At 49.0% G+C, this 27,728-nt stretch overlaps 5 protein-coding genes across 7 annotated transcripts; 2 read left to right on the forward strand and 3 right to left on the reverse strand.

The window, feature by feature from the left end:
* Positions 1–617: 617 nt before the first annotated feature.
* Positions 618–1,499, reverse strand: LOC138732085 (claw keratin-like). Its single transcript, XM_069878442.1, has 2 exons — positions 1,397–1,499; positions 618–1,306 (listed from the first exon to the last, which is right to left on the reverse strand). Exon 2 carries the CDS (start codon positions 1,283–1,285, stop codon positions 737–739), a length of 549 nt encoding a protein of 182 aa, XP_069734543.1. The 5' UTR covers positions 1,286–1,306; positions 1,397–1,499; the 3' UTR covers positions 618–736.
* Positions 1,500–2,729: 1,230 nt separating this feature from the next.
* LOC138732097 (claw keratin-like) lies at positions 2,730–3,337 on the forward strand. Its single transcript, XM_069878454.1, has 2 exons — positions 2,730–2,758; positions 2,849–3,337. Exon 2 carries the CDS (start codon positions 2,870–2,872, stop codon positions 3,335–3,337), a length of 468 nt encoding a protein of 155 aa, XP_069734555.1. The 5' UTR covers positions 2,730–2,758; positions 2,849–2,869.
* A 2,934-nt stretch (positions 3,338–6,271) lies between these two features.
* LOC138732083 (claw keratin-like) lies at positions 6,272–7,116 on the reverse strand. Its single transcript, XM_069878440.1, has 2 exons — positions 7,090–7,116; positions 6,272–6,999 (listed from the first exon to the last, which is right to left on the reverse strand). Exon 2 carries the CDS (start codon positions 6,976–6,978, stop codon positions 6,556–6,558), a length of 423 nt encoding a protein of 140 aa, XP_069734541.1. The 5' UTR covers positions 6,979–6,999; positions 7,090–7,116; the 3' UTR covers positions 6,272–6,555.
* A 2,380-nt stretch (positions 7,117–9,496) lies between these two features.
* LOC138732089 (claw keratin-like) lies at positions 9,497–10,205 on the forward strand. Its single transcript, XM_069878445.1, has 2 exons — positions 9,497–9,522; positions 9,613–10,205. Exon 2 carries the CDS (start codon positions 9,634–9,636, stop codon positions 10,045–10,047), a length of 414 nt encoding a protein of 137 aa, XP_069734546.1. The 5' UTR covers positions 9,497–9,522; positions 9,613–9,633; the 3' UTR covers positions 10,048–10,205.
* A 2,093-nt stretch (positions 10,206–12,298) lies between these two features.
* LOC138732331 (keratin-associated protein 20-1-like) lies at positions 12,299–16,086 on the reverse strand. 3 transcript variants are annotated; one of them, XM_069878915.1, is made up of 2 exons: positions 16,062–16,086; positions 12,299–12,872 (listed from the first exon to the last, which is right to left on the reverse strand). In XM_069878915.1, the coding sequence occupies exon 2, from the start codon at positions 12,845–12,847 to the stop codon at positions 12,617–12,619; it is 231 nt and encodes a 76-aa protein (XP_069735016.1). In that variant the 5' UTR covers positions 12,848–12,872; positions 16,062–16,086; the 3' UTR covers positions 12,299–12,616. The 3 variants fall into 3 exon arrangements, with proteins under 3 accessions (XP_069735016.1, XP_069735014.1, XP_069735015.1); XM_069878913.1 differs by lacking the exon at positions 16,062–16,086 and adding an exon at positions 13,907–14,191; XM_069878914.1 differs by lacking the exon at positions 16,062–16,086 and adding an exon at positions 13,911–13,935.
* Between the last annotated feature and the right edge of the window lie 11,642 nt (positions 16,087–27,728).

The following is a 27,728-nucleotide window of genomic DNA, read 5'->3' on the forward strand; positions in this document are numbered from 1 at the left end:
AGGGGAAACCTCATTGCTTTCTACAACTGTCTGGAAGGAGGTTGGAGCCTGGCAGGGATTGGTCTCTCCTCCCAAGTAGCAAGCAATAGGACAAGAGGAAATGGCTTCAAGTTGCACCAGGGGAGGTTTAGATTGGATATTGGGAAAAGTGTCTTCACTGACAAAGTGGTGAAGCACTGGCTGAGGCTGCCCAGGGCAGTGGTGGAGTCGTCATCCCTGGAGGAGTTCAAAACACATGTAGACATGGAACTTTGGGACATGGATTATTAGGCATGGTGGTGTTGGAAGATGATTTGGACCTCATGATCTTAGAGGTCTTTTCCAATCCTTAGTTATTCTATGAGTCTATGATGCTATAATCAAAGAAAAGCATGAGTCGACATTGCAAGGCAACACAGATTTTATTGAGGTTCTAGAGGAGAGGGGAACTGGGAGAAGAGCAAGGCCCTGGTGAGGGAGAGGTCACATCTCTGGGCAGTGGGAAGAGTGGCAGTGAGACCCAGTTGTGCTGCAGTAGCAGGTACCCAGTGCACATCTCTCTCATCACAGGGCAAATCATGAAGCAAAGATCAATTGGACAAGAGGAAAATAGAGTTGAGCCAAAATATTGCATGAAGCATCCAAGCTCTGGAGCACAGCAATGCCAAAGGGATGTCTTCCAACAGAGGGTTGTGTTGAGATGAGCCAGGGCATTTCAGGAGCTCTCCCTCATCTGTCGCTGGATCCAGTGTGGGGTTTAGCAGGGCCCGCAGTTGCCATTGAGGTACCTGTGGCCTCGGCGCCAGCCGCCGTATCCACAGCTCCCAAAGCCCCCATAGCCCCCATAGCCCCCATAAAGGCCACAACTGCCATAGCCTCCATAGCCCCCAAGGCCTCCGTACCCCAAGGAGCCTCCACAGCCCCCATAGCCCCCAAGGCCTCCGTACCCCCAGGAGCCTCCATAGCCCCCATAGCCCCCAAGGCCCCCGTACCCCCAGGAGCCTCCGTAGCCCCCGTAGCCACCAAGGCCTCCGTACCCCCAAGAGCCCCCGTAGCCCCCATAACCGCGGCCTCCAAAGGTGCCCCCGTAGCTCCCAGCCACAGCAGGGACTCCAGCGGAGCCAACAACACTTTGCTGTGGGAAGCTGCTGAGGATGGGTCCGGGGAAGGTGACCACCGAGGGTGGGGGCTGGATCACCACCGTGGAGTCGGGGCACTGCCGCACGCAGGGCTCATTGCAGGAGTCAGCCAGCGGGGCCGGGGTGGCCACCCCACAGGACGGGGCACACAGGCTGGAGCAGGACATCTTTCAGGCAGACAAGGAGTCCTGGAAAACATAGAGGAATCAGGCAGATGTTAGTGGAAGGGGCTGTATCAGAAGAGACAGAGAGAGATCTCCAAGAAGCTTCCAACTTACCCTGTTGATCAGGAGAGTGAAGCTGAAGAAGCTGGATAGAGAGCTGTGAAGGCTCCAGCTCTTTTATACATGTCCCAGACTGCCTGGGGCATCGGCCAAGGGGGTAGTGGCAGAAACACGTAGGTAATCATGAAATAACGCTGACAAGTTTCATGACATTGATTTCATGTCATTGAGACAATTATATGCCGCCACAATGGAAACAATGATATGCAAACAAGCACTAGAGAAAAAAAGGGGGATGGGGTAAGCCATTAGATGAAAAGATAAGCCCTTGTTGTAACACCAATAAATGTAAATGTTACCCTAATCCCCACTTTGCTTACTCGGAAAAGTCATGAGCATCTTGAAGATGATTTCTGTGCCCAGACACACAACGCTCAGCAGCATTCCAGCTGCATCCAGAGCCAGCAGCGCTCAGAACACCTGTGCCTATGATGAACATCACCACGTGCAGCCTGGCTACCAGTGGGTTCATGGCCATCATCTCCAGGCACAGCTCTCAATGCCAAGATGAGTAATCGAGCCCTTCCTGAGAGCCCTCAAGGAGGACCAAGCTCACAGACATGGGGCCAAGAAACTGAGACTCATGGGCCCCTCCCTGCCCTACAGCTCCTCTCTGTGCATCCCCTATCACAAAGGACCCTGACACCTGATATCTTCTCCCTGCCCACATCTCTGTTCAACCCCAACACATATGGACCTTTGCCACACACAACAAAGAGCATCCCTGCTCTTTGCGGGCCTGTTAATGGAGGAGCCACAACCGCACACTGTCATGCAGATGGCCAAGGCTTAGGGATGCTCCTACCCCGTTCCCGCAAACTCCCAGGGTACGTGGGCACCGGGAGTTGATGGGTCTTTGGGAATCACCCCAGGCACGTGGAATGGCTTCTCATTTGCCCAATATCACACTGCCTCTGTTTACCAGCTTGTAAAACCGAGGTAATGACAGGCGTGCTGGAGGTGTGCAGGATTGCAAAGCACTTCTGCAACATCGGCAGGACGCTGGCGTGTACGCAGGGTTGGGGGATTAGGGACAGATTGGGGTTTATTGGTGCTGCCAGGTCAGCTACAACAGCGCCTTCTCTTTCATGTAAAGGTGTGCCAGCATGTGTCCCTCCCATCACCTCTTTCTTCTCAAGGGCACGTTAGCACAGCAACGTCCCCAACAAGGACGGATATAATTGTCTCCTATTATTAGTGTGTCAGGAAGCTCAATCCCTACATTTCACGATAAGGTGGGATTTCTGCCAACACCCTTTGACTGATGCCCCAGGCAGCCTGGGACAAGTATAAAAGACCTGGAGCCTTCACAGCTCTCTATCCAGCTTCCTCAGCTTCACTCTCCTGATCAACAGGGTAAGTTGGAAGCCTCTTGGGGATCTCTCTCTGTCTCTACTGATAGAGCCCCTTCCACTCACATCTGCCTAATCCCTCTGCGTTTTCCAGAACTCCCTCTCTGCCTGAAAGATGTCCTGCTCCAGCCTGTGTGCCCCGTCCTGTGGGGTGGCCACCCCGGCCCCGCTGGCTGACTCCTGCAACGAGCCCTGCGTGCGGCAGTGCCCCGACTCCACGGTGGTGATCCAGCCCCCACCCTCGGTGGTCACCTTCCCCGGACCCATCCTCAGCAGCTTCCCACAGCAAAGTGTTGTTGGCTCCGCTGGAGTCCCTGCAGTGGCTGGGAGCTACGGAGGCACCTTTGGAGGCCGCGGTTATGGGGGCTACGGGGGCTCTTGGGGGTATGGAGGCCTTGGTGGCTATGGGGGCTATGGAGGCTCCTGGGGGTACGGAGGCCTTGGGGGCTATGGGGGCTATGGGGGCTATGGCAGTTGTGGCCTTTATGGGGGCTATGGGGGCTATGGGGGCTATGGGAGCTGTGGATCCGGCGGCTGGGCTCGAGGCCACAGGTACCTCAATGGCAACTGCGGGCCCTGCTAAACCCCACACTGGATCCAGCGACAGATGAAGGAGAGCTCCTGAAATGCCCTGGCTCATCTCAACACAACCCTCTGTTGGAAGACATCCCCTTGGCACTGCTGTGCTCCAGAGCTTGGATGCTTCATGCCTACTAGGGCCCAGCTCTGCCTTCTTCCTACCCTGCTTCAGCATCCCTTCAAAGTTCCTCACCCCTTGATGACAGAGATGTGCATTGAATATCTGCGATTGTGGCACGACTGATGCTCACTTTCACTCTGTTCACTGCCCCTAGAGGTGGGCTGCCCTTGGCCCTGCTCTTCTCCCAGCTCCCCCCTCCCACGGAACCTTAATAAAGCTGTGTTGCATCATAATGTTGACCTATGTTTTTTCTTGATCCTTCCTTCTTCTTTTCCACTTCTTCAAAACTGCAGGGCATCTCTGGGCTGCTTGAATCTCCCATGGCTGTGTCCTTTGGGTGTTTGGGTATCTGCTCAGTGTGTTACAGCTGACGATCAGTGTCTCAGCTGGGTCCTGTAGAGCATGTCTCACTCAACTTCTGCTGGTCTCCCAGCAGCGATACCCACCATGCATTCCCAAAGTCACTTTAACACCTGAAAGTGCCATGCATGTCTTGCAGAAGCTCTTCCAAATCCTCTGCAAAACTGACATACCTGGCATCACCTCCTTTTATTGCCTTGTTATTGCTCAAATTTTAAGTTCTTGGGAAATGGAGGTGTGATGACTGCATTTACATGGCTGCTGACCTTGCAGATGTGGCCAGCTAGACATGGGGAGCACCAGGAGATATAAAATACAAAGAGAAACATTTCTTAAATTCCCTCTTAGAGCCATCAAATGGCCATGGGACCCCAGTCCCATGAAGCATAAAGCTCTTTGAGCAGGAAGATTGACTGCTTACACTCCTGATGTCCTTATCAGTATCTTTATCAGTAGATCTTGGCCTGTATCAGCATGGCCAACAGGACCAGGGAAGTGATTCTGCCTCTGTACTCAGCTCTGACGAGGCAGCATCTTAAATACTGTGTCCTGTTTTGGGCCACTCACTAAAAAATAGACATTGAGGTCCTGGAAGTGTCCAGAGAAGGGTAACAAAGCTGGTGAAGGGGCTGGAGAACAAGTCTTAAGAGGAGCAGCTGAGGGAACTGGGATTATCAAGCTTAGAGAAGAGGAGAGACCTTATCACTGTCTACAGCTACCTGAAAGGAAGTTGTAGAGAGGTGGGTGTTGGTCTTTTTGCCTAAGTGATTGGTGATAGGACAAGAGGGAATGGCCTCAAGCTGCACCAGGGGAGGTTCAGATTGGACATTGGGAAAAGCTTCACTGAAAAGGTTATCAAGCACTGGAACAGCTGCCCAGGGAGATGATTGAGTCATCATCCTTAGAGGTATTTAAAAGAGAGGTAGGTGAAGTGCTTAGCGATCTGATTTAGCAGTACACAGGTATGGTTGGACTTGATGATCTCAAAGGTCTTTTCCAACCTAATGAATATATCACAGAATCACAGAATAACCAGGTTGGAAGAGACCCACCGGATCATCGAGTCCAACCGTTCCTATCAAACACTAAACCATATCCCTCAGCACCTTGTCCACCCGTGCCTTAAACACCTCCAGGGAAGGGGACTCAACCACCTCCCTGGGCAGCCTCTGCCAGTGCCCAATGACCCTTTCCGTAAAGAATTTTTTCCTAACGTCTAGCCTAAACCTCCCCTGGTGGAGCTTGAGGCCATTCCCTCTTGTCCTGTCCCCTGTCACTTGGAAGAAGAGGCCAGCACCCTCCTCTCTACAACCTCCTTTCAGATAGTTGTAGAGAGCAATGAGGTCACCCCTCAGCCTCCTCTTCTCCAGGCTAAACAACCCCAGCTCTCTCAGCCAGCAAGGTGGCCTTGGAGAGCAAGAGTTCCAGCCAGAGCCATCAGTAAGGGCATCAGAGCAGCAGTTGGTCACCGCTGGAAAGCTCACAAAAAGATGGGTCGTCTGTCTCCATATCTAACCAGATGCCCCAGCACTGACTCACCATCACCCAACAGACCCTGGCTCATGTGGTGCCCGCTGTGTGTCTGATGAGGGCACAGTAGTGGAAGAGGATCTGGTGATTCCACCACGAGTGCTGTGGGAGGGTGCTTTGAGGCGGTGTCACAGAATCACCAGTTTGGAAAAGACCCACTGGCTCATTGAGTCCAACCGTTCCTATCAATCTGGTGACCCCATCACGAGTGCTGTGGGTGCTTTGGGGCGGTGTGGCAGTGTGGGCTACTCTGTGGGCTGGTGGGTGAGGAAGGACATGAAAAGGACTTCTGTGAGAGTGTGGTCCAGAGCAGCAGGCTGTGGGAAGCTTTCCTGTCCCTCCTGGCAGAGCTGGGCCCACTGGTGGCAGGCAGGGGACACAAGGAATACCAGGGAGAGCTTCTGTTGAAGAAGAGGGGATGAAGACAGTGGCAAAGTGCTCTGAGGAGCAGTGGGAGACAGAGGAGAACCAGGATGAGGAGCTGGTGCAAGGATACAGGAACATGGAGGGGACGAAGGCAAGGCAGTTGGGGAGGAGCTGGGGGTTTCTCCTTGGTGTCCGTTGCCTCTGTGCATCCTAATCCCCATAGTCCTGGGGCCGCCCGCAGCTGTGAGGAATGGTCAGAGAGAGGAGCACATGCCTGTGGAGCCAAACTGCTCTTCTTGATCTGCTGAGTGCAGGACCCAGAGTGGGGAAAAGACAGATAGAGCCAAGAGGAAGAAGCTGTTGCTGAAGGAGATGAGCACTGTCCGTGCTCTGAGAGACCCTGTCAGAGTGCTGTGAAACACAAGGACAGGCAGCTGGAACCAAAGCAGCTCCCACGCCTCACCCTGACAAGGATGAAATAAACCCAGAGGTGAATATTGCGATGCAACACAGCTTTTATTGCAGTTCAGGGGAAGAGGGAGTTGGGACAAGGGCTCTGGACAGGGTCTTCCACTGTCTCCTGGCAGTGGGCAGGCGATGGTGAGCATCAGTGGAGCCACAGGAGGAGGCCCCCAGTGCGAGCCTCTGTCATCAGGGGTCAACGAGTCGCGGAGGGATGTTCAGGCAGGGCAGGATGAAGGCAGAGCTGGGCCACAAGCAGCGCGAGGTGTTCAAGCTGTGGGGCCCAGCAATGCCAAGGGGACGTCCTTTCTTCAGGCTTTGAGTGGAGATGTGCCAGGGGCTTTTCCGGAGATCTTCATCTGAGGTCGGATGCAGTGTGAGGCTTAGCAGGGCCCACAGCTGCCACTGAGGTACCTGTTCCCTCGAGCCCAGCCGCCGTATCCACAGCTCCCATAGCCCCCATAGCCCCCATAGCCCCCAAGGCCTCCGTACCCCAAGGAGCCTCCGTAGCCCCCATAGCCACCAAGGCCTCCATACCCCCAGGAGCCCCCGTAGCCCCCATAACCGCGGCCTCCAAAGGTGCCTCCGTAGCTCCCAGCCACAGCAGGGACTCCAGCGGAGCCAACAACACTTTGCTGTGGGAAGCTGCTGAGGATGGGTCCGGGGAAGGTGACCACCGAGGGTGGGGGCTGGATCACCACCGTGGAGTCGGGGCACTGCCGCACGCAGGGCTCGTTGCAGGAGTCAGCCAGCGGGGCCGGGGTGGCCACCCCACAGGACGGGGCACACAGGCTGGAGCAGGACATCTTTCAGGCAGAGAGGGAGTTCTGGAAAACGCAGAGGGATTAGGCAGATGTGGGTGGAAGGGGCTCTATCAGTAGAGACAGAGAGAGATCCCCAAGAGGCTTCCAACTTACCCTGTTGATCAGGAGAGTGAAGCTGAGGAAGCTGGATAGAGAGCTGTGAAGGCTCCGGGTCTTTTATACTTGTCCCAGGCTGCCTGGGGCATCAGTCAAAGGGTGTTGGCAGAAATCCCACCTTATCGTGAAATGTAGGGATTGAGCTTCCTGACACACTAATAATAGGAGACAATTATATCCGTCCTTTTTGGGGACGTTGCTGTGCTAACGTGTCCTTGAGAAGAAAGAGGTGATGGGAGGGACACATGCTGGCACACCTTTACATGAAAGAGAAGGCGCTGTTGTAGCTGACCTGGCAGCACCAATAAACCCCAATCTGTCCCTAATCCCCCAACCCTGCGTACACGCCAGCGTCCTGCCGATGTTGCAGAAGTGCTTTGCAATCCTGCACACCTCCAGCACGCCTGTCATTACCTCGGTTTTACAAGCTGGTAAACAGAGGCAGTGTGATACTGGGCAAATGAGAAGCCATTCCACGTGCCTGGGGTGATTCCCAAAGACCCATCAACTCCCGGTGCCCACGTACCCTGGGAGTTTGCGGGAACGGGGTAGGAGCATCCCTAAGCCTTGGCCATCTGCATGACAGTGTGTGGTTGTGGCTCCTCCATCAACAGGCCCGCAAAGAGCAGGGATGCTCTTTGTTGTGTGTGGCAAAGGTCCATATGTGTTGGGGGTTGAACAGAGATGTGGGCAGGGAGAAGATATCAGGTGTCAGGGTCCCTTGTGATAGGGGATGCGCAGAGAGGAGCCGTAGGGCAGGGAGGGGCCCATGAGTCTCAGTTTCTTGGCCCCATGTCTGTGAGCTTGGTCCTCCTTGAGGGCTCTCAGGAAGGGCTCGATTACTCATCTTGGCATTGAGAGCTGTGCCTGGAGATGATGGCCAAGTACTCACAGGCCACACGTGGTGATGTTCTCCATAGGCAAAGGTAGCTGGGATTTGGCTGTGTATTTTTTCTATAGTATTAGAAAACTACTGTGGCATGGTTCGACACAGGAATCTTCTGCATGGACTATTTCATGGATACAATGTGGAGAATTATGAACAGATCAGGATTTATTGGTGCCACCGCATCAGGCACAGCAGCAGCACCTTGTTTTTCATGTAACGATGTGTCATGAGCTCTCTCTCACATCACCTGCCCCTCTCCACAGCACATTAATCCCAAAGTGCCCCCAATGAAGAAGGATTTAATTGACACACATCACAATCTGTGTCATGAAGATGATGCCCTGGATTGCATGACTACCTCAGTTTTCCGCCACTGCCCCTTAGATGATGCAGCAGTGGAAGGGACCTTTTTCATCATCTGGTCGGTAGAACCAACACCACTGGGGCTGACTCCAATCTGAACTACGTGCTCCAAGGGTTGGAGCTAGGATCAGATCTGGGAGCTTACCAGGGTGGGCGAGTCAAGGTGCTTGGGATGTGAAGTGAGGGAAGCCTGGAGCCACAACAGCTGTTTTGCCTCACCACAGCCCTGCTGCAAGCGCCCTGGTAGAAAAAGCTGCCCTGAGGCTGCCCGGTGATGCCTGGCACCCTCTGCACGCGCCTCACAGCCTGCGATGACAAGCGCCAGCCCACACTGGCTGCCACGAAGCAGCCTCCACCCTCAGAGAAGTAGCGCAGGGCATGGCATAATGTAGGGCACGGCACAGCGAGGTCCTCCCCAAGCCCTCTCTGGAGGATCTTGATTACTCAGCTGAGGAGCTAGGGCTGTGCCAGGAGGGGCTGCCGGAGCAGCCGCAGCGAGGCTGGGTGCACGTGCTCACGTTCTCTACAGGCACAGGCATGTCAGCCAGCGCACCCTCTGCGCTTTCATCTTGCAAGCCCCAAATACCCATCAAGGGTAAAGAGACACCCAAGGCTTAGGGATACCGAGAGTGCCTGTGAGCCCCTCAACTCTTGCAAGCACTGGAACACTCATGAGGCACCCTGAGCAGGTGGGGTGGCTTCTCACTCCATCCAATCTTCCTATGTGTCTGTTTACCAGCCTGTAAAAGAGAGGTAATGACAGGCATGATGGAGGTGCCCAGGATTGCAAAGCGCTTCTGTGAGGTGCTTAGAACACAGCCACGTATGCAAACTGGGGGGATTAGGTACAAATTGGGGTTTATTGGTGACGCTAGGTTAGCTACATCAGCAACCCATTGTCTTTCATGTCATAGTGTGTCAGGGTCTGACCCTCCCATTGCCTCTATCCTCTCCAGGTCAAGGTCTCGTGCCGATGTCCCCAGCAAAGAGGGATATAATTGTGTCACATCACGTGAAATCAATGTCATTAAGCTTGTCCATTGTATTCCATGATTACGTGGAGTTTCCACCACCACCCTTTGGTCCATGCCCCAGGCAGTCTGGGACATGTATAAAAGACCTGGAGCCTTCACAGCTCTCTATCCAGCTTCTTCAGCTTCACTCTCCTGATCAACGGGGTAAGTTGGAAGCCTCTTGGGGATCTCTCTCTGTCTCTACTGATAGAGCCCCTTCCACCCACATCTGCCTAATCCCTCTGCGTTTTCCAGAACTCCCTCTCTGCCTGAAAGATGTCCTGCTCCAGCCTGTGTGCCCCGTCCTGTGGGGTGGCCACCCCGGCCCCGCTGGCTGACTCCTGCAATGAGCCCTGCGTGCGGCAGTGCCCCGACTCCACGGTGGTGATCCAGCCCCCACCCTCGGTGGTCACCTTCCCCGGACCCATCCTCAGCAGCTTCCCACAGCAAAGTGTTGTTGGCTCCGCTGGAGTCCCCGCTGTGGCTGGGAGCTACGGAGGCACCTTTGGAGGCCGCGGTTATGGGGGCTATGGGGGCTCTTGGGGGTATGGAGGCCTTGGTGGCTATGGGGGCTACGGAGGCTCCTGGGGGTACGGAGGCCTTGGGGGCTATGGGGGCTACGGGAGCTGTGGATACGGCGGCTGGGCTCGAGGCCACAGGTACCTCAGTGGCAACTGCGGGCCCTGCTAAACTCCAAATACCCTCGGAGTTCAGTGCTGCATCTGCCCTGGTTGTTCACAAGTAGCCCCTCTTGGCTTCTACCACCAGACGCAGAACAAAGCTTCCAGCCCCTCTTTAGGCTTTGCCAAACAGTGACTTCAACTTTATGATCCTGCCTTATTTGCTCAGAGTAAAAAGCTCCCCACTATGGTACAACGAAGCTGTTCTCATCCTCAAATGTGAGTCTCCGTTGCTCTGCACGGCTCTGAGACTCCCAGCCTGCAATAGGAAGGGGGAATCACTGGAGTGGAGCCCTGGGTTGTGCCTTGCTGCAACCTCATGATTTTTGTGTTTCTCTATTCATCATTTCTGTGTCATTTTGTTCTTTGCTGACCCTTTCCATCCTTATTAAAGAATTGGCTTTGCATCAATAACTTGGTTTTTGGTTGTTTTTCATGATTTTGCTCTTCAGATTTTCCATGTTGGTCAGGCTGCCCAGGGAGGGGGTTGAGTTCCCTTCCCTGGAGGGTTTAAGGGCCGGGTGGACGAGGTGCTGAGGGACATGGGTTAGTGATTGATGGGAATGGTTGGACTCGATGATCCAGTGTGTCTCTTCCAACCTGGTTATTCTATGATTCTATGATATAAAACCTCAAGCTATAGGGTTATCAGTCAGTAAGCGGCTTGGCAAACAGAGTTTGTAAGAAGTTCAACAGGTTGTGGTAGACACCCTCGTGTTGTAGCACGCAATAGAGAGGTTCAGAACGAGGTCTAGCAGTCATGTTGCTGTTGTGTTTATGGTTGGACTTGATGATCTTAAAGGTCTTTTCCAACCTGAACGATTCAATGATTCTATAACACATCGGTTACCAAAGCTGGCAAGTGCCTTTCCAGGAGCAAAGCTCCTCAGAAGCCATGAGAAAGCTCCATTCCAAAATTTACTGGAACCCCCAGTAAACCCACAGTTTTGCTTCCAAATTTTTCAATTATATTTACACTCGGGTGCATAATTTTAGCGCAATTGAGCTCTGTTCCTCTGGTGAGAATACCTCAAAGTGCCTCTGTGTGTGTTCAAAGGACAGCAATTGCACTCACAATGAGGGTTCTAGGGCTTAATAGGGCTTTGAAAGCACTTCAGAGCCTATTTAATGCCCAGACTGCGTTACAGCATTGTACTATTAAGAGAGAACTGCTGCTGCTGCCAATTAGGTACTTCATCGTGACTAATAGAGTCACTTCATGCTTACATCAAGGGATCGCACCTAAATAACATCTGTGTGATTGTGCAGCCTGGGAACTCCACACTATTTCATTGTCATTCAAATGGAGCTTTGCAGTAACAATTGACAACGCTTCTCCTTACCAGCACTTAATAAAAGAAAGAGAAAGTGTGGGATTTTCTGCTTTGTAACACATCAGATCTCTTAATCCACAAAGTATCCAAGGCATCCCTAACAAAACACTTGAGAAAGGGGGATTTTCTCCCAACATCTTGGCTTATCCCCCAGTTAAATTGAGTTTGCCTGCAGGCAGCTTGTGTGTTTGTGAATCACTAGGATGCGGTGGTGCCCTGTCCAATGTCTGCACATGCACAGTGATGCTACAGCAAATGTAAAAGTGCATTGCCAATTATTCCCTAGAAAAACCTTAAAGGGGTCCAGGAAAGCTGGAGAGGGGCTCTTGATCAGGGAATGCAGGGGCATGGTGGAGGGATCAGTTTTTAAGCTGAAAGAGCAGAGATTTAGATGAGATATTAGTAAGAAGTGTTATCTTGTGAGGAGATCTTCCAGTGGGAAGGCCCTGGCCCAGGTTGCCCAGAGCAAGGGTGGCTGCTCCATCCTTGGAGGTGTTCAAGGCCAGGTTGGGTGGGTCTTAGAGGCCCCTGATCCAGAAGGAGGTGTCCCTGCCCATGGAAGGGGGTTGAAAAACTGGATGGGCCTCAAGGTCTCCATAAAACTTATCACGCAGTGGACAAAACTTGGTGTACATCCAAGTTAGAAAAGGAAAACCAGGGAGGTGTAGTGATGCTGTAATGTTTTTAATAAGAATGAAGTTCACAATCTAAAATAATACAGAAAGAAGAAGCAGAAAGAACGCGTACAGAGATTAATTTCTATCAGCAGACAGTCTCCTGGTTTCATTGGTGCCATTGTTGCATTCGATTATCAATTTACATTTTCAAACTTTTCCACTTGCTTTAAGTCCAACAAAACAGACTGGATCGGATGATTTACTGTCTCTTCGGTACAGCTTCAAAAGCAGCAAAGCCAGAAACATCCACAGGAGGGCTAGTACAGGTACAATCTAAATTTCAGTAATGGGAAAGAGCTATAAAAGAGCTGAGAAGTTGTTTACCCAGGTTAACCCATGTTAAGCCCCATATCCTTTACATCACCAAACCCACGTGAAGTCAGTAGAGATAAAGAAAGACAGAACATTTTAGGACATTTAAGTTTTACAGAAGCACTGAGCTCTCCAAAACTCTGCAGCTATCAGTCACAGTCCTGGACTCAGAGCTTCTACAAACCCACCCCATAACAGCAGCCGTTAACCCAGTAATTAATTCTCAGTGCTTGTTTCCCATAAAATCTTGCTGGATTTAGCAGGGGTAGCACCTCCCGTAGCTGTATCTGCGGTTGTAGTAAGAAGAGTAGGGGTAGCAGTAGCGGGAGCTGTAGGAGGGGTAGCAGTCACGGTACCCCCAGAGACCCCCGTAGCCACGGTAGCCACAGGGGCTCCCACAGTCGTAGCTCTGGTAGCTGTACGCGGGCCCGTAGTTGCAGGGTGAGTAGCAGATATCATCACACTGGTTCTGGTAGTAGTAAGTCATCTTGGTGGGATGGACAGAGGCGAGTCTGAAACACAGCAGGGAAGAAAAATCCTGTAAGGGAACGCTCCCAACAGCAATTGACTCTCAAATAAATGCTGCAAGGATGTGGGAGTGAGGAAGAGAGAGATGGAAAACACGGACACACCACCTGACACCCTCTGTGTTCATCTATCCTGATTTTTAGGGCAGGGGTGCTCCCTAATCATCCATCCTGACCAGCCTTCCTGAGCTTTCCTGCATAGCCCCACTGGCTGCAGCCCTGGATCACAATGAGAGATCACAGAATCATAGAAGAGTTTGGGTTGGAAGGGACCTTAAAGATCATCCAGTCCCACCCCTGCCCTGGGCAGGGACACCTCCCACTGGATCAGGGGCTCCAAGCCCCATCCAGCCTGGCCTTGAACCCCTCCAGGGATGGGGCAGCCACAACTTCCCTGGGCAGCCTATTCCAAAGTTCCATCATGACGTATTTCCTCCTCATGTCCAGTCTAAATCTGCCCCTCTCCAGTTTATACCCATTGCCCTTCATTCTATCATCACAAGCCTTTGTCAACAGTCCCTCCCCAGCTTTCTTGTAGCCCCTTCAGGTACTGGAAGGTCACTCTAAGGTTTCCTCGGAGCCTTCTCTTCTCCAGGCTGAACAACCCCAACTCTCTCAACCTGTCCTCCTATGGGAGGTGCTCCAGCCCTTGGATCATCTTTGTAGCCTCCTCTGGACCTGTTCCAACAGCAAATGGGATAGTGAAGATGGGATTGTGAACCTTCACATTTGTGTCTAAAAGGAGCTGTTCGGAAATAAACTGCAAAATCCTTCATAGCCCTAACAAGATAAAGACTTCATGGGGAAAAAAGGGATACTTGCAGGACTGACACGTTTTCAAGCACTCAAATATTGATGAAAATTCAGGGAGGAAAGAATATATTACATAAAATTACACTCGTCAAAGCACAACCTTAATTCCCACTGCATTAACCCATAACGCTTGTGAGGGAAGAGAGGGAAAGTATCAAATAGATCTCTTCGTTATCCCCTAGTTTTCCAGATCTATCTCGACTTACCTACTTCTGCGAGGAGGATAAGGCAGGAGAAGCGAATGCATTAATCTCAGCACTGTGGGGTTTTTATAGAGCACCTAGTCCCGCCCAGCATGTGAAAAGCAAGTCTGCATGCCGAGTCGGCACCAATTACAGAAGGCGTTTTGCTTCTCTCATGACTTCTTCTCATTGATATACCGGTTCTCCCCAGGGTTTCTGATTATTGGTCCCGCATCCTGAGATGCAGGGCGACACCCTCCACGTTTCTTTCATCTCAGAACTATACAGGGCAATTAAGTCTTGGTATCATTGTGCTGAACGTACTCGTTTGGTACAGCAACAAGCCAAAAGAATGTGCAAAGTCATACAAATTACCAAACGTGGAATATTTGGAAGCCCAGCCTCGCCATTCATGCTGCCCATGGACTTCATTGTGCATTTTCTTTATGAAATTCCCGTGTAAGTGGTAGCCTCTCCTTTTTCATGTATTTCAGAACTCAAGAGGCACACGAACAGCATGTTCTTACCACTTCCCAACATCTCCTCTGACTAGCAAAGAGGGAAAGACGGTTCCTTTTATTTGGTGCCGTCATGCAATATTCTATTGCATGATTGATTCAGCTAGAAAATTGACCTAGAAGCATTGAAATGGTATGTTTATGACGTATTTTTAGAAAAAAAAAACATCCAGATACCCAATTCTGAAGCTATAAATTAAAACCTTACTAAAACACAGAAACAGGACAACCCAATATACATTTTTAGGAACTGTATTACATAACAATGGGGCGTTTTCCAGTAACATCGTATTAATATTTAAGTAATAAACATCTTTGTACGTGTGAATTTGTAATAAGTATTAATGAAGGTTTAGCTATTTAAAATTCAGAGAAAGACCCAGAACATTTGACACGTCTGTTATTATCCTGTCCTTAGATGTGAGTAAACAGAAGTGTTTGGAGGTGAAGGTCACCAGGGAAGACTGGGCTGTTGCTGCTTACCAGTCACATTCACACGGCTCAGCATTATTCATCGTCATTAACAGCGTTAGTTAACATCTCAACAACATTACAAAGACGTCACGTTAACGCATATTTAGCTTTTAGGGGAGTTCTCAGGGAAACTACGTTTATTACAGAGATATGTTCCTTTTAATGAACTCCTGGGTGAATCATTTCCAGATCTGAGTGTAAGCAAGCACAAAGCAGATATTTTTGGATCCAATTAAAGTTGCCTTGCTTCAGCTGTTTCACCAGAAAGCTGAGCCTGTAAGTTTATTCCTTATCTGGTGCAAACCTGAAAACATCAAATATTGTCATTTCTCCATGAAAGCTGTTACTTTCTTTATTGTGGTGGCTGCCCCATCCCTGGATGTGTCCAAGGCCAGGTTGGATGGAGCTTGGAGCCCCTGATGCAGCGGGAGGTGTCCCTGCCCATGGCAGGGTTGGGACTGGGTGGGCTTTAAGGTCCTTTCTGACCCAAACCACACTGATTTTATGAAAGCTTTTTGATTTATTATTGACTGCTCCCTGCTTCACAGTTCTCAAAGTCTCATCACTAAATCAATAACTCATTCAAAAATACTTCCACTGTTCTTACACCAAGAAGAACCACAGAGTCCTACGTAGTCTTAGAAGGTGGTTGATGAAGTCAGGTAAATGTGATAAATCAAAAAAATGCAAATATTTGGACATAATAATGCAATTTTGAAACAAAAATCAACCAACAAGCAAGGAATGATTTCTACAGATTATTATTTCTGAAAAAGATACTGAAATTCTTTCTTCTCAAACCAATCCAGAATCATCACAGACTTTGTATGCTGAAAACTGTCCATTCCTCCAAGACTGAGATCATGAATATCAACCACTTCCACCTTCAATATCCTCCTTGTCCTTCCTGTTACAGCTTATATTTCAACACACTAATTCGACAACTGTAATGGACCCAGGAAGCCTGAACATGAAAGAGAACTGCAGTGCAATATCATGCTTTTGGAAGCCAAGACCTGACTAATGATCATAAACAAAGGAAAACAATTACAGCAACTGCAGAAATGGTTTGCAGAAGGAAAATTTGGTTTGTAATGAATATGAGGTTAAAGCACCGTAGGCTTGGCCAGACAAATATATAAAAGGGAGAGAAATTCAGGGCTCTCCACTCGCACCTCCAGACTCACCTTCTCACTGAGCTTGGTAAGTCAGACCTACTACAATGGATTTATTGCTCTATAGAAGCTGTATTTGCTGTATTGCCCTACAGATGTTTGTTCAGTTCTCGTGTTTCTCCTTCTCTCTTCCCTCTTTCCCATGCTTACATGGGTTTCTCTAGAAGCAAAACTCTCTAGAGCAGACCTCATCTTCTTCTCCCCTGCTGTTTTTCAGACTCACCTCCCTCCATCCCAACAAGATGACTTTCTGCTACCAGAACAAGTGTGATGATATCTGGTGCCCTCCCTGCAATCCCTGCAACTACCAGACCTACGACTGCAGGAGCCCCTGCAGAGACTGGGCTCCGTGGGGATGTCGCGACTGGTCCTCCTGCAACACCTACTGCTACCCCTACTCTTCTTGCTACACCCGCAACTGCACCTACAGGAGATGCTACCCCTGCTACCGCTGGTGAACCCAACCCCGTCACCACCAGAAACAAAACCAAAGGCAAAAGAATGATTGACGGATACGGGATGAATTTTACCTTTGCTAAACTCCCACAGCAGCCACTGTGCTCAGGAACCATCCTGAGTGATTAGCATCTCTCTCCAATGTCTGCAGCTATTTCCAGTACCCTGATTTTAGGGGCACCTCTCACTTCATAGCCTTGTTGCTTCATATATTGTGTGTTTTGGATGTGTAGCATTGCAACAGGAGATGTGGACCAGAGCAGATGCTGCGCTGACAGCTCTGCTCTTCTCCAAACACCAACATGGTCCTAAAACAAAGCTTCTGTTGTTGAATATAGCAATTCTTTCTTTAAAGAACGTGTGAACCTCTGTGTACTCCGATTTTGTCCCTCTACAAGCTGTAACTCCTGCATTCATTGCTTCTGAGTCTCATTAAAAGATCTTGCATCACAGTTCTGCCTCCTGTTATATTTTAATGTGTTATTTTTCTTTTCTAGTTGACTTCTCTAATTATTTACATGACACTTGACAAAACCAAAGAGGCATTAGTTTCTCAGATCTGCAGTTTTAAGCCTCCCGTAGAGTCTCAGGCGATTCAGGACATATTCCACTCCCCTTCTTTAACCAAACCAGCAGCATTTTGGTCCAGGCTCCATAGGAGAGAAAGACTCACCTGCAGCTGGACCAAGAACTCCTCTAAGCAACCCACAAGGAGGAGAGCAACACTATGAACGGCAATAAGGAGCCTTGTCCATGCCTCTATTACATGCCGTTTGCACTTACATTCAATCACTTTGATCCCATAAATACAACAGCCCAAACGAGCCTTTTCTGAGCTCTCCCTGATCAGCAGAGTGTCCGCATGGTGATGATCAATCTCATGCTGAGACACCTCTCAAGGGCGCTCCCTGGAGAAGTGAGATCTATTAACAGTGATGGATCTCAGGGACGAGCCCCTGGATGGCATCAAACTACAAAACCAGACAGTTCTGTTTAACAGGGATGAGTTGTTTAGCCTGTATAAGTACCATTTTCAACAGAATAAATCATTTAGTGATCTAATATTGCGTGATTCAGTACCCTGTTTGCTCAGCTTTCTTAGCGTGGGTAGCCAGATTGGCAATAAAGGACTTCCCAGCAGCTGGGAATCTCCAGTTAAGAACTTCCCCAGAGCACACAACGTGTTCAGTCAAAACGTGGCCCTCCAGAGTTAAAAAAAACCCAGAGGCTTTAAGGATACGGATCATCAATATCAGAGGCAGCAAGATAAGAAAGAGAAGACACCAAAACCAAAATTAACACTTGACCAAACCATCAAGTAAATCTTCTGTAAAGGTACAATTGCCCAGGGATTTCTTGGTTGATGTCAGAATCACTCTCTCTCCCCAGAGTTAACGATGCCGCTACATCCCTCTATTAAATTATTTATTATATAAAATCCAGTGCTTGAGAGTCTGCTTTGTGAAACCTCAGATCTGAACTCCAGACTCCAGACCGAACTCACACCAGATGCCCAGACAGGAATGCAAAGTGAATTGGGGACGGGCACAATGAAAGTTTGAAACCTTGGTTAAGTGACACAGGGAATCGTGTGCACACATAAAATCCCTTGGCTAAAAATATATATAAGTCTCTAGATATAGACACATAAAAGCCAATTTTCCCTCATCTATTTCCTCCATGCAGTAAGTAATAGCGTGACCTTCTCTATATTTAAAGTGGCATTTTTATTTTAATACAAATGCATCTAAAAATCTCCCTTGCAAAACAGTTTCTCTCTCCCCCAAAATAGTCGTGAAAATCCACATTTACTATGCCTTAATTCTGTCCCTTTTCACCACCAAATGCACCAAAACACTGATTATTTCCAAAGCACAACCTCAGAAATGCGAAGATTTAAGCTGAAAGAGGTGAGATTTAGATGGGATATGAGGAAGAAATATTTTCCTCTGAGGGCAATGAGGCCCTGGCCCAGGTTGCCCCAAGATGTGGTGGGTGCCCCATCCCTGGAGGTGTTCAAGGCCGGGCTGGATGAGGCTTTGAGCCCCCTGATCCATTAGAAGATTTGGATCGTTGGAACTGAACGAACTTCAAAGGGTCTTTCAACCCGAAGCATTCTATGAAGACTTAAGAAGATTAAACCAACAAATGCTGACTACATCCAGCCCAAGTTATGCTACATATGAGGAACCAGAATGCACTGAGACACACACAAAATCCAAACAGCCTAGGATTTCTGCAGCTTTGGAATAGGCACTGACACAAGAACACATTCAACTCTTCCCAAAGACTGTCAATCTCTAAATATTACAATTTCTCCACCAGAGATTACTTCGCGTGGTTCACATCCTGTCTGTGAGCTGTGAGCATCGTTCCCAATTTGAAATTAAAAACAAACAAACAAAAAAAGATTTTGAGGGATGATTATTCCTGCAAAATTTCTGACATTCTTGCTTCTCAAGAGTCATCGCAGAATTCGTAAGCTAAAAATTGTCCATTTCCGAAACTGGAATTATGAACGTCAGTCAATCCCATTCTCAGTAACCTTCCTTCTCCTTCCTCCTATAACTCAGGTGTCACCACACTAATTCGACAACTGTAATGCACCCAGGAACTCTGAACATGAAAGGGAACTGCAGTGCAAGGTCATGCTTTTGGAAGCCAAGACCTGACTAATGATCACAAACAAAGGAAAACAACGACATTAACTGGAGGAATCATGTGCAGAAGGGAATTTGATTGGTGCTGAATAGGAGGTTCAAGCGCGGTAGGTTTGGCCAGACAAATATATAAAAGGGAGAGAAATTCAGGGCTCTCCACTCGCACCTCCAGACTCACCTTCTCGTTGAGCTTGGTAAGTCAGACTAACTTCAACATCTCTATTGCTTTCTAGAACTTGTATTCACTGCTCTACGCATGCAGATGGTTGTTTCGTTCCCCTCTTTGTCCTCTCCTCTCCCGCTTTCCAGTGCGCACATGGGGTTTGATAGAACCAAAAATCTCTAGAGCATCTTCATCTCCTCTCTTGTGTTTCAGACTCACCTCCCTCCATCCCAACAAGATGACTTTCTGCTACCAGACCCAGTGCAGAGACACCTGGTGCTCCCCCTGCAAGCCCTGCAACTACCAGACCTACGACTGTGAGAGCTCCTGCAGAGACTGGGCTCCGTGGGGATGTCGCGACTGGTCCCCCTGCAACACCAACTGCTACCCCTACTCTTCTTGCTACACCCGCAACTGCACCTACAGGAGCTGCTACCCCTGCTACCGCTGGTGAACCCAACCCCGTCACCACCAGAAACAAAACAAAAGGCAAAGGAATGATTGATGGATCCTGGATGCAACAGGAGATGCAGAGCGGAGCCGCAGTCTCATCTCTCCACGTGCTGCGCTCACACCTCTGCTCTTCACCAACCACCCTAGCTCGAAAACAAAGCATCTGCTGTGAAATGTAGGAACTCTTCTTTTAAAGAACATTTTTACCTCTTCATACTCCAATTCTGTATCTCTACAAGCTGTACTTGCTGTATTCATTGCTTCTGACTCTCATTAAAAGATCTTGCATCACAGTCCTGATTCCTGCTCTATTTTAATGTGTCTTCAGAGAACCTTAGGGACACCTCCCGCTGCATCAGGGCCTCCAAGCCCCATCCAACCTGCCCTTGAAGCCCTCCAGGGATGGGGCAGCCACCACAGCTCTGGGCAACCTGGGCCAGGGACTCCCCACCCTCACAGCAAAACATTTCTCCCCAAGACCTCCTCTCAATCTCCCCTCTTACACCTGAAAACCACTCCCCCACATCCTAACTCTGCACTCCTTGAGCCAGAGACCCTCCCCACCTTTCCTGGAGCCCCTTTCAGCACTGGAAGCTGCTCTAAAGGTCCCCCCCAAGCCTTCCCTTCTCCAGGCTGAACAACCCAAACTCTCTCAGCCCATCCTTGGACGGGAGCTTCTCCAGCCCTCCAAGGAGCTTTGTGGCCTCCTCTGGACTTGCTCAAAGAGTTCCATGTCCTTCCTCTGCTGAGGACTGCAGAGCTCAACTTGCACTTGGCCTTCTCAAACTTCATGAGGCTCACACAGCCCCATTTCTCAAGCCTGTCAAGGTCCCTCTGGATAGAGACCCTACCCTCCACCATGTCAACTGTGCAAAACAACCTGGTATCTTCAGCAAACTTGCTGAGGAGGCACTCAAACAAATCAAATAGAACAACCTAACCTAGTCTTTTTTTGAGCTCCCCCTGCTCAGCAGCACTGCTGCATGCCAGCCATCCCCCCTTTCCCTGGGATGCCTCTCAAAGGTGCTTCTCCAAGAAATGGTACTTTTTACCAGTAGAAGTCCTTGGCGATAAGCACATAGAACTCATTAGCTATAAACACACAGAACCCAATTTCCCCTCAATTTCCACCAAGCAGTAAGTAACAGCTTGATCTCAACTCAAAGCAGCAAAATCTATTTCAAGTTACACTTTTACTTAAATACAAGTTTGTCTAAAAAACTCATTTGCAACATATCGGACATCTTCAGTTCTGCCTCCTCCAATGGAGCCTTGAGGACTCACATCTACCAGGTCTTAGTTCTGATCCTCTTCTACCAAACACACCAAAACAGTGCTACTTGCCAAACTGCTAACTCGGAATGGTGAAGATTTAAGTGGAAAGAACAGAGATTGAGATGAGTTCTTAGGAAGAAAGGTTTTCCTCTGAGGCTGCCCCATTCCTGGAGGTGTTGAAGGACAGGTTGGATGAGGCTTTGAGCCCTCGATCCAGACGAAGGTGTCCCAGACCTTTGCTGGGAGTGGAACAAACAGCCTTTGAGGTCCCTTCCTACTCAAACCATTCGATGAAGATTTAAGAAAAATTAAATAGCCATTTGCTGACTACATCCAGACCACCTCATCCTACATTTGAGGATCCAGAATGCACTCACGCACACTTAAAATTCAAGATACTCTAACGTGACTATATCTCTGGAATAGATACCACTGACAAGAACACGCAGGGGCTCACATTCACCTCTTCCCAACGCACATCAAGGTTTAAACATTGCCACGTCTCCACCAGAGATTACTTCGCATGGTTCACATCCCGTGTGTGGGCTGTGAGCGTCATTCCCAATTTGAAATTAAAACCAAACAAACAAACAAAAAAAGATTTTGAGGGATGATTATTCCTGCAAAATTTCTGACATTCTTGCTTCTCAAGAGTCATCGCAGAATTCGTAAGCTAAAAATTCTCCATTTCCCAAACTGTGATTATGAACGTCAATCAATCCTGTTCTCAATAACCTTCCTTCTCCTTCCTGCTCTAACTCAGGTGTCACCACACTAATTCAACAACTGTAATGCACCCAGGAACTCTGAACATGAAAGGGAACTGCAGTGCAAGGTCATGTTTTTGGAAGCCAAGACCTGACCAATGATCACAAACAAAGGAAAACAATGACATTAACTGGAGGAATCATGTGCAGAAGGGAATTTGATTGGTGCTGAATAGGAGGTTAAAGCGCGGTAGGCTTGGCCATACAAATATATAAAAGGGAGAGAAATTCAGGGCTCTCCACTCGCACCTCCAGACTCACCTTCTCGTTGAGCTTGGTAAGTGCTTCAACATCTCCATTGCTTTCTAGAGTTTGTATTCACTGCCGTGCTCTAGACATTTCAGATGTTTGTTTAGTTCCTCTGTTTGTCTTTCTCTCCTCTCCCACTTTCCAGTGCGCACATGGGGTTTGATAGAACCAAAAATCTCCTAGAGCATCTTCATCTCCTCTCTTGTGTTTCAGACTCACCTCCCTCCATCCCAACAAGATGACTTTCTGCTACCAGACCCAGTGCAGAGACACCTGGTGCTCCCCCTGCAAGCCCTGCAACTACCAGACCTACGACTGTGAGAGCTCCTGCAGAGACTGGGCTCCGTGGGGATGTCGCGACTGGTCCTCCTGCAACACCAGCTGCTACCCCTACTCTTCTTGCTACACCCGCAACTGCACCTACAGGAGCTGCTACCCCTGCTACCGCTGGTGAACCCAACCCCGTCACCACCAGAAACAAAACGAAAGGCAAAGGAATGATTGATGGATCCTGGATGCAACAGGAGATGCAGAGCGGAGCCGCAGTCTCATCTCTCCACGTGCTGCGCTCACACCTCTGCTCTTCACCAACCACCCTAGCTCAAAAACAAAGCATCTGCTGTGAAATGTAGGAACTCTTCTTTTAAAGAACATATTTACCTCTCATACTCCAATTCTGTATCTCTACAAGCTGTACTTGTTGTATTCACTTCTTCTGACTCTCATTAAAAGATCTTGCATCACAGTTCTGATTCCTGCTCTATTTTAATGTGTCTTCAGGGAACCTTAGGGACACCTCCCGCTGCATCAGGGGCTCCAAGCCCCATCCAACCTGCCCTTGAAGCCCTCCAGGGATGGAGCAGCCACCACGGCTCTGGGCAACCTGGGCCAGGGACGCCCCACCCTCACAGCAAAACATTTCTCCCCAAGACCTCCTCTCAATCTCCCCTCTTCCACCTGAAAACCACTCCCCCTCATCCTAACCCTGCACTCCCTGAGCCAGAGACCCTCCCCACCTTTCCTGGAGCCCCTTTCAGCACTGGAAGCTGCTCTAAGGTCCCCCAGAGCCTTCCCTTCTCCAGGCTGAACAACCCCAACTCTCTCAGCCCATCCTTGGACGGGAGCTTCTCCAGCCCTCCAAGGAGCTTTGTGGCCTCCTCTGGACTTGCTCAAAGAGTTCCATGTCCTTCCTCTGCTGAGGACTGCAGAGCTCAACTTGCACTTGGCCTTCTCAAACTTCATGAGGCTCACACAGCCCCATTTCTCAAGCCTGTCAAGGTCCCTCTGGATAGAGACCCTACCCTCCACCATGTCAACTGTGCAAAACAACCTGGTATCATCAGCAAACTTGCTGAGGAGGCACTCAAACAAATCAAATAGAACAACCTAACCTTGCCTTTTTTGAGCTCCCCCTGCTCAGCAGCGCTGCTGCATGCCAGTCATCCCCCCTTTCCCTGGGATGCCTCTCAAAGGTGCTTCTCCAAGCAATGATACTTTTTACCAGTAGAAGCCATTGGTGACAAGCACATAGAACTCATTAGCTATAAACACACAGAACCTGATTTTCCCTCAATTTCCAACAAGCAGTAAGTAACAGCTTGATCTCAACTCAAAGCAGTAAAATCTATTTCAAGTTACACTTTTACTTAAATACAAGTTTGTCTAAAAACCCCATTTGTAACATATTGGACATCTTCAGTTCCGCCTCCTCCAATGGAGCCTCGAGGACTCACATCTACCATGTCTTAGTTCTGATCCTCTTCTACCAAACACACCAAAACAGCGCTAACTGCCAAACTGCTAACTCAGAAAGGTGAAGATTTAAGTGGAAAGAACACAGATTGAGATGAGTTCCTAGGAAGAAAGGTTTTCCTCTGAGGCTGCCCCATTCCTGGAGGTGTTGAAGGACAGGTTGGATGAGGCTTTGAGCCCTCGATCCAGACGAAGGTGTCCCAGACCATTGCTGGGAGTGGAACAAACAGCCTTTGAGGTCCCTTCCTACTCAAACCATTCGATGAAGATTTAAGAAAAATTAAATAGCCATTTGCTGACTACATCCAGACCACCTCATCCTACATTTGAGGATCCAGAATGCACTCACGCACACTTAAAATTCAAGATACTCTAACGTGACTATATCTCTGGAATAGATACCACTGACAAGAACACGCAGGGGCTCACCTTCATCTCTTCCCAACGCACATCAAGGTTTAAACATTGCCACATCTCCACCAGAGATTACTTCGCATGTTTCACATCCGGTCTGTGAGCTGTGAGCATCGTTCCCAATTCGAAATTAAAAATATACAAACAAAATATGCTGAGGGATGATTATTCCTGCAAAATTTCTGACATTCTTGCTTCTCAAGAGTCATCGCAGAATTCGTAAGCTAAAAATTCTCCATTTCCCAAACTGTGATTATGAACGTCAATCAATCCTGTTCTCAATAACCTTCCTTCTCCTTCCTCCTCTAACTCAGGTGTCACCACACTAATTCGACAACTGTAATGCACCCAGGAAGCCTGAACATGAAAGGGAACTGCAGTGCAATGTCATGCTTTTGGAAGCCAAGACCTGACTAATGATCACAAACAAAGGAAAACAATGACATTAACTGGAGGAATCATGTGCAGAAGGGAATTTGATTGGTGCTGAATAGGAGGTTAAAGCGCGGTAGGTTTGGCCAGACAAATATATAAAAGGGAGAGAAATTCAGGGCTCTCCACTCACACCTCCGGACTGACCATCTCATTGAGCTTGGTAAGTCAGACTAACTTCAACATCTCTACTGCTTTCTAGAACTTGTATTCACTGCTCTACGCATGCAGATGGTTGTTTAGTTCCTCTGCTTGTCTTTCTCTCCTCTCCCACTTTCCAGTGCGCACACGGGGGTGATAGAACCAAAAATCTCTAGAGCATCTTCATCTCCTCTCTTGTGTTTCAGACTCACCTCCCTCCATCCCAACAAGATGACTTTCTGCTACCAGACCCAGTGCAGAGACACCTGGTGCTCCCCCTGCAAGCCCTGCAACTACCAAACCTACGACTGTGAGAGCTCCTGCAGAGACTGGGCTCCGTGGGGATGTCGCGACTGGTCCCCCTGCAACACCAACTGCTACCCCTACTCTTCTTGCTACACCCGCAACTGCACCTACAGGAGCTGCTACCCCTGCTACCGCTGGTGAACCCAACCCCATCACCACCAGAAACAAAACGAAAGGCAAAGGAATGATTGATGGATCCTGGATGCAACAGGAGATGCAGAGCGGAGCCGCAGTCTCATCTCTCCACGTGCTGCGCTCACACCTCTGCTCTTCACCAACCACCCAAGCTCAAAAACAAAGCATCTGCTGTGAAATGTAGGAACTCTTCTTATAAAGAACATATTTACCTCTTCATACTCCAATTCTGTATCTCTACAAGCTGTACTTGCTGTATTCACTGCTTCTGACTCTCATTAAAAGATCTTGCATCACAGTCCTGATTCCTGCTCTATTTTAATGTGTCTTCAGGGAACCTTAGGGACACCTCCCGCTGCATCAGGGGCTCCAAGCCCCATCCAACCTGCCCTTGAAGCCCTCCAGGGATGGGGCAGCCACCACAGCTCTGGGCAACCTGGGCCAGGGCCTCCCCACCCTCACAGCAAAATATTTCTCCCCAAGACCTCCTCTCAATCTCCCCTCTTCCACCTGAAAACCACTCCCCCTCATCCTAACCCTGCACTCCCTGAGCCAGAGACCCTCCCCACCTTTCCTGGAGCCCCTTTCAGCACTGGAAGCTGCTCTAAGGTCCCCCCGAGCCTTCCCTTCTCCAGGCTGAACAACCCCAACTCTCTCAGCCCATCCTTGGACGGGAGCTTCTCCAGCCCTCCAAGGAGCTTTGTGGCCTCCTCTGGACTTGCTCAAAGAGTTCCATGTCCTTCCTCTGCTGAGGACTGCAGAGCTCAACTTGCACTTGGCCTTCTCAAACTTCATGAGGCTCACACAGCCCCATTTCTCAAGCCTGTCAAGGTCCCTCTGGATAGAGACCCTACCCTCCACCATGTCAACTGTGCAAAACAACCTGGTATCTTCAGCAAACTTGCTGAGGAGGCACTCAAACAAATCAAATAGAACAACCTAACCTAGTCTTTTTTGAGCTCCCCCTGCTCAGCAGCACTGCTGCATGCCAGCCATCCCCCCTTTCCCTGGGATGCCTCTCAAAGGTGCTTCTCCAAGAAATGGTACTTTTTACCAGTAGAAGCCATTGGTGACAAGCACATAGAACTCATTAGCTATAAACACACAGAACCTGATTTTCCCTCAATTTCCACCAAGCAGTAAGTAACAGCTTGATCTCAACTCAAAGCAGCAAAATCTATTTCAAGTTACACTTTTACTTAAATACAAGTTTGTCTAAAAACCCCATTTGTAACATATTGGACATCTTCAGTTCCGCCTCCTCCAATGGAGCCTTGAGGACTCACATCTACCAGGTCTTAGTTCTGATCCTCTTCTACCAAACACACCAAAACAGCGCTAACTGCCAAACTGCTAACTCAGAAAGGTGAAGATTTAAGTGGAAAGAACACAGATTGAGATGAGTTCTTAGGAAGAGATGTTTTCCTCTGAGGCTGCCCCATTCCTGGAGGTGTTGAAGGACAGGTTGGATGAGGCTTTGAGCCCCGATCCAGACGAAGGTGTCCCAGACCTTTGCTGGGAGTGGAACAAACAGCCTTTGAGGTCCCTTCCTACTCAAACCATTCGATGAAGATTTAAGAAAAATTAAATAGCCATTTGCTGACTACATCCAGACCACCTTATCCTACATTCCGGAGGATCCAGAATGCACTAACACAGACTTAAAATGCAAGATTCTCTAACATTTCTATATCTCTGGAATAAATACCACAGACAAGAACACGCAGGGGCTCACATTCACCTCTTCCCAATGCACATCAAGGTTTAACCATCGCTATTTCTCCACCAGAGATTACTTCGCATGTTTCACATCCGGTCTGTGAGCTGTGAGCATCGTTCCCAATTTAAAATTAAAAATATACAAACAAAATATGCTGAGGGATGATTATTCCTGCAAAATTTCTGACATTCTTGCTTCTCAAGAGTCATCGCAGAATTCGTAAGCTAAAAATTCTCCATTTCCCAAACTGGAATTATGAACGTCAATCAATCCCGTTCTCAATAACCTTCCTTCTCCTTCCTGCTCTAACTCAGGTGTCACCACACTAATTCGACAACTGTAATGCACCCAGGAACTCTGAACATGAAAGGGAACTGCAGTGCAAGGTCATGCTTTTGGAAGCCAAGACCTGACTAATGATCACAAACAAAGGAAAACAATGACATTAACTGGAGGAATCATGTGCAGAAGGGAATTTGATTGGTGCTGAACAGGAGGTTAAAGCGCGGTAGGCTTGGCCAGACAAATATATAAAAAGGAGAGAAATTGAGGGCTCTCCACTCGCACCTCCGGACTGACCATCTCATTGAGCTTGGTAAGTCAGACTAACTTCAACATCTCTATTGCTTTCTAGAACTTGAATTCACTGCTCTACGCATGCAGATGGTTGTTTAGTTCCTCTGTTTGCCCTTCTCTCCTCTCCCACTTTCCAGTGCGCACATGGGGGTGATAGAACCAAAAATCTCTAGAGCATCT

This window comes from Phaenicophaeus curvirostris, chromosome 29, assembly GCF_032191515.1.
Source record: "Phaenicophaeus curvirostris isolate KB17595 chromosome 29, BPBGC_Pcur_1.0, whole genome shotgun sequence".
Classification (NCBI taxonomy): domain Eukaryota; kingdom Metazoa; phylum Chordata; class Aves; order Cuculiformes; family Cuculidae; genus Phaenicophaeus; species Phaenicophaeus curvirostris.

Excerpts from the sequence above, each read along its gene's own strand:
- LOC138732085 (XM_069878442.1), bottom strand. The coding sequence starts at position 1,285 with ATGTCCTGCTCCAGCCTGTGTGCCCCGTCCTGTGGGGTGGCCACCCCG.
- LOC138732097 (XM_069878454.1), top strand. The coding sequence starts at position 2,870 with ATGTCCTGCTCCAGCCTGTGTGCCCCGTCCTGTGGGGTGGCCACCCCG.
- LOC138732083 (XM_069878440.1), bottom strand. The coding sequence starts at position 6,978 with ATGTCCTGCTCCAGCCTGTGTGCCCCGTCCTGTGGGGTGGCCACCCCG.
- LOC138732089 (XM_069878445.1), top strand. The coding sequence starts at position 9,634 with ATGTCCTGCTCCAGCCTGTGTGCCCCGTCCTGTGGGGTGGCCACCCCG.
- LOC138732331 (XM_069878913.1), bottom strand. The coding sequence starts at position 13,947 with ATGCATTCGCTTCTCCTGCCTTATCCTCCTCGCAGAAGTAG. Across the intron at positions 12,873-13,906 it reads TATCCTCCTCGCAGAAGTAG|ACTCGCCTCTGTCCATCCCA; the intron begins GTAAGTCGAGAT and ends GCTGTGTTTCAG.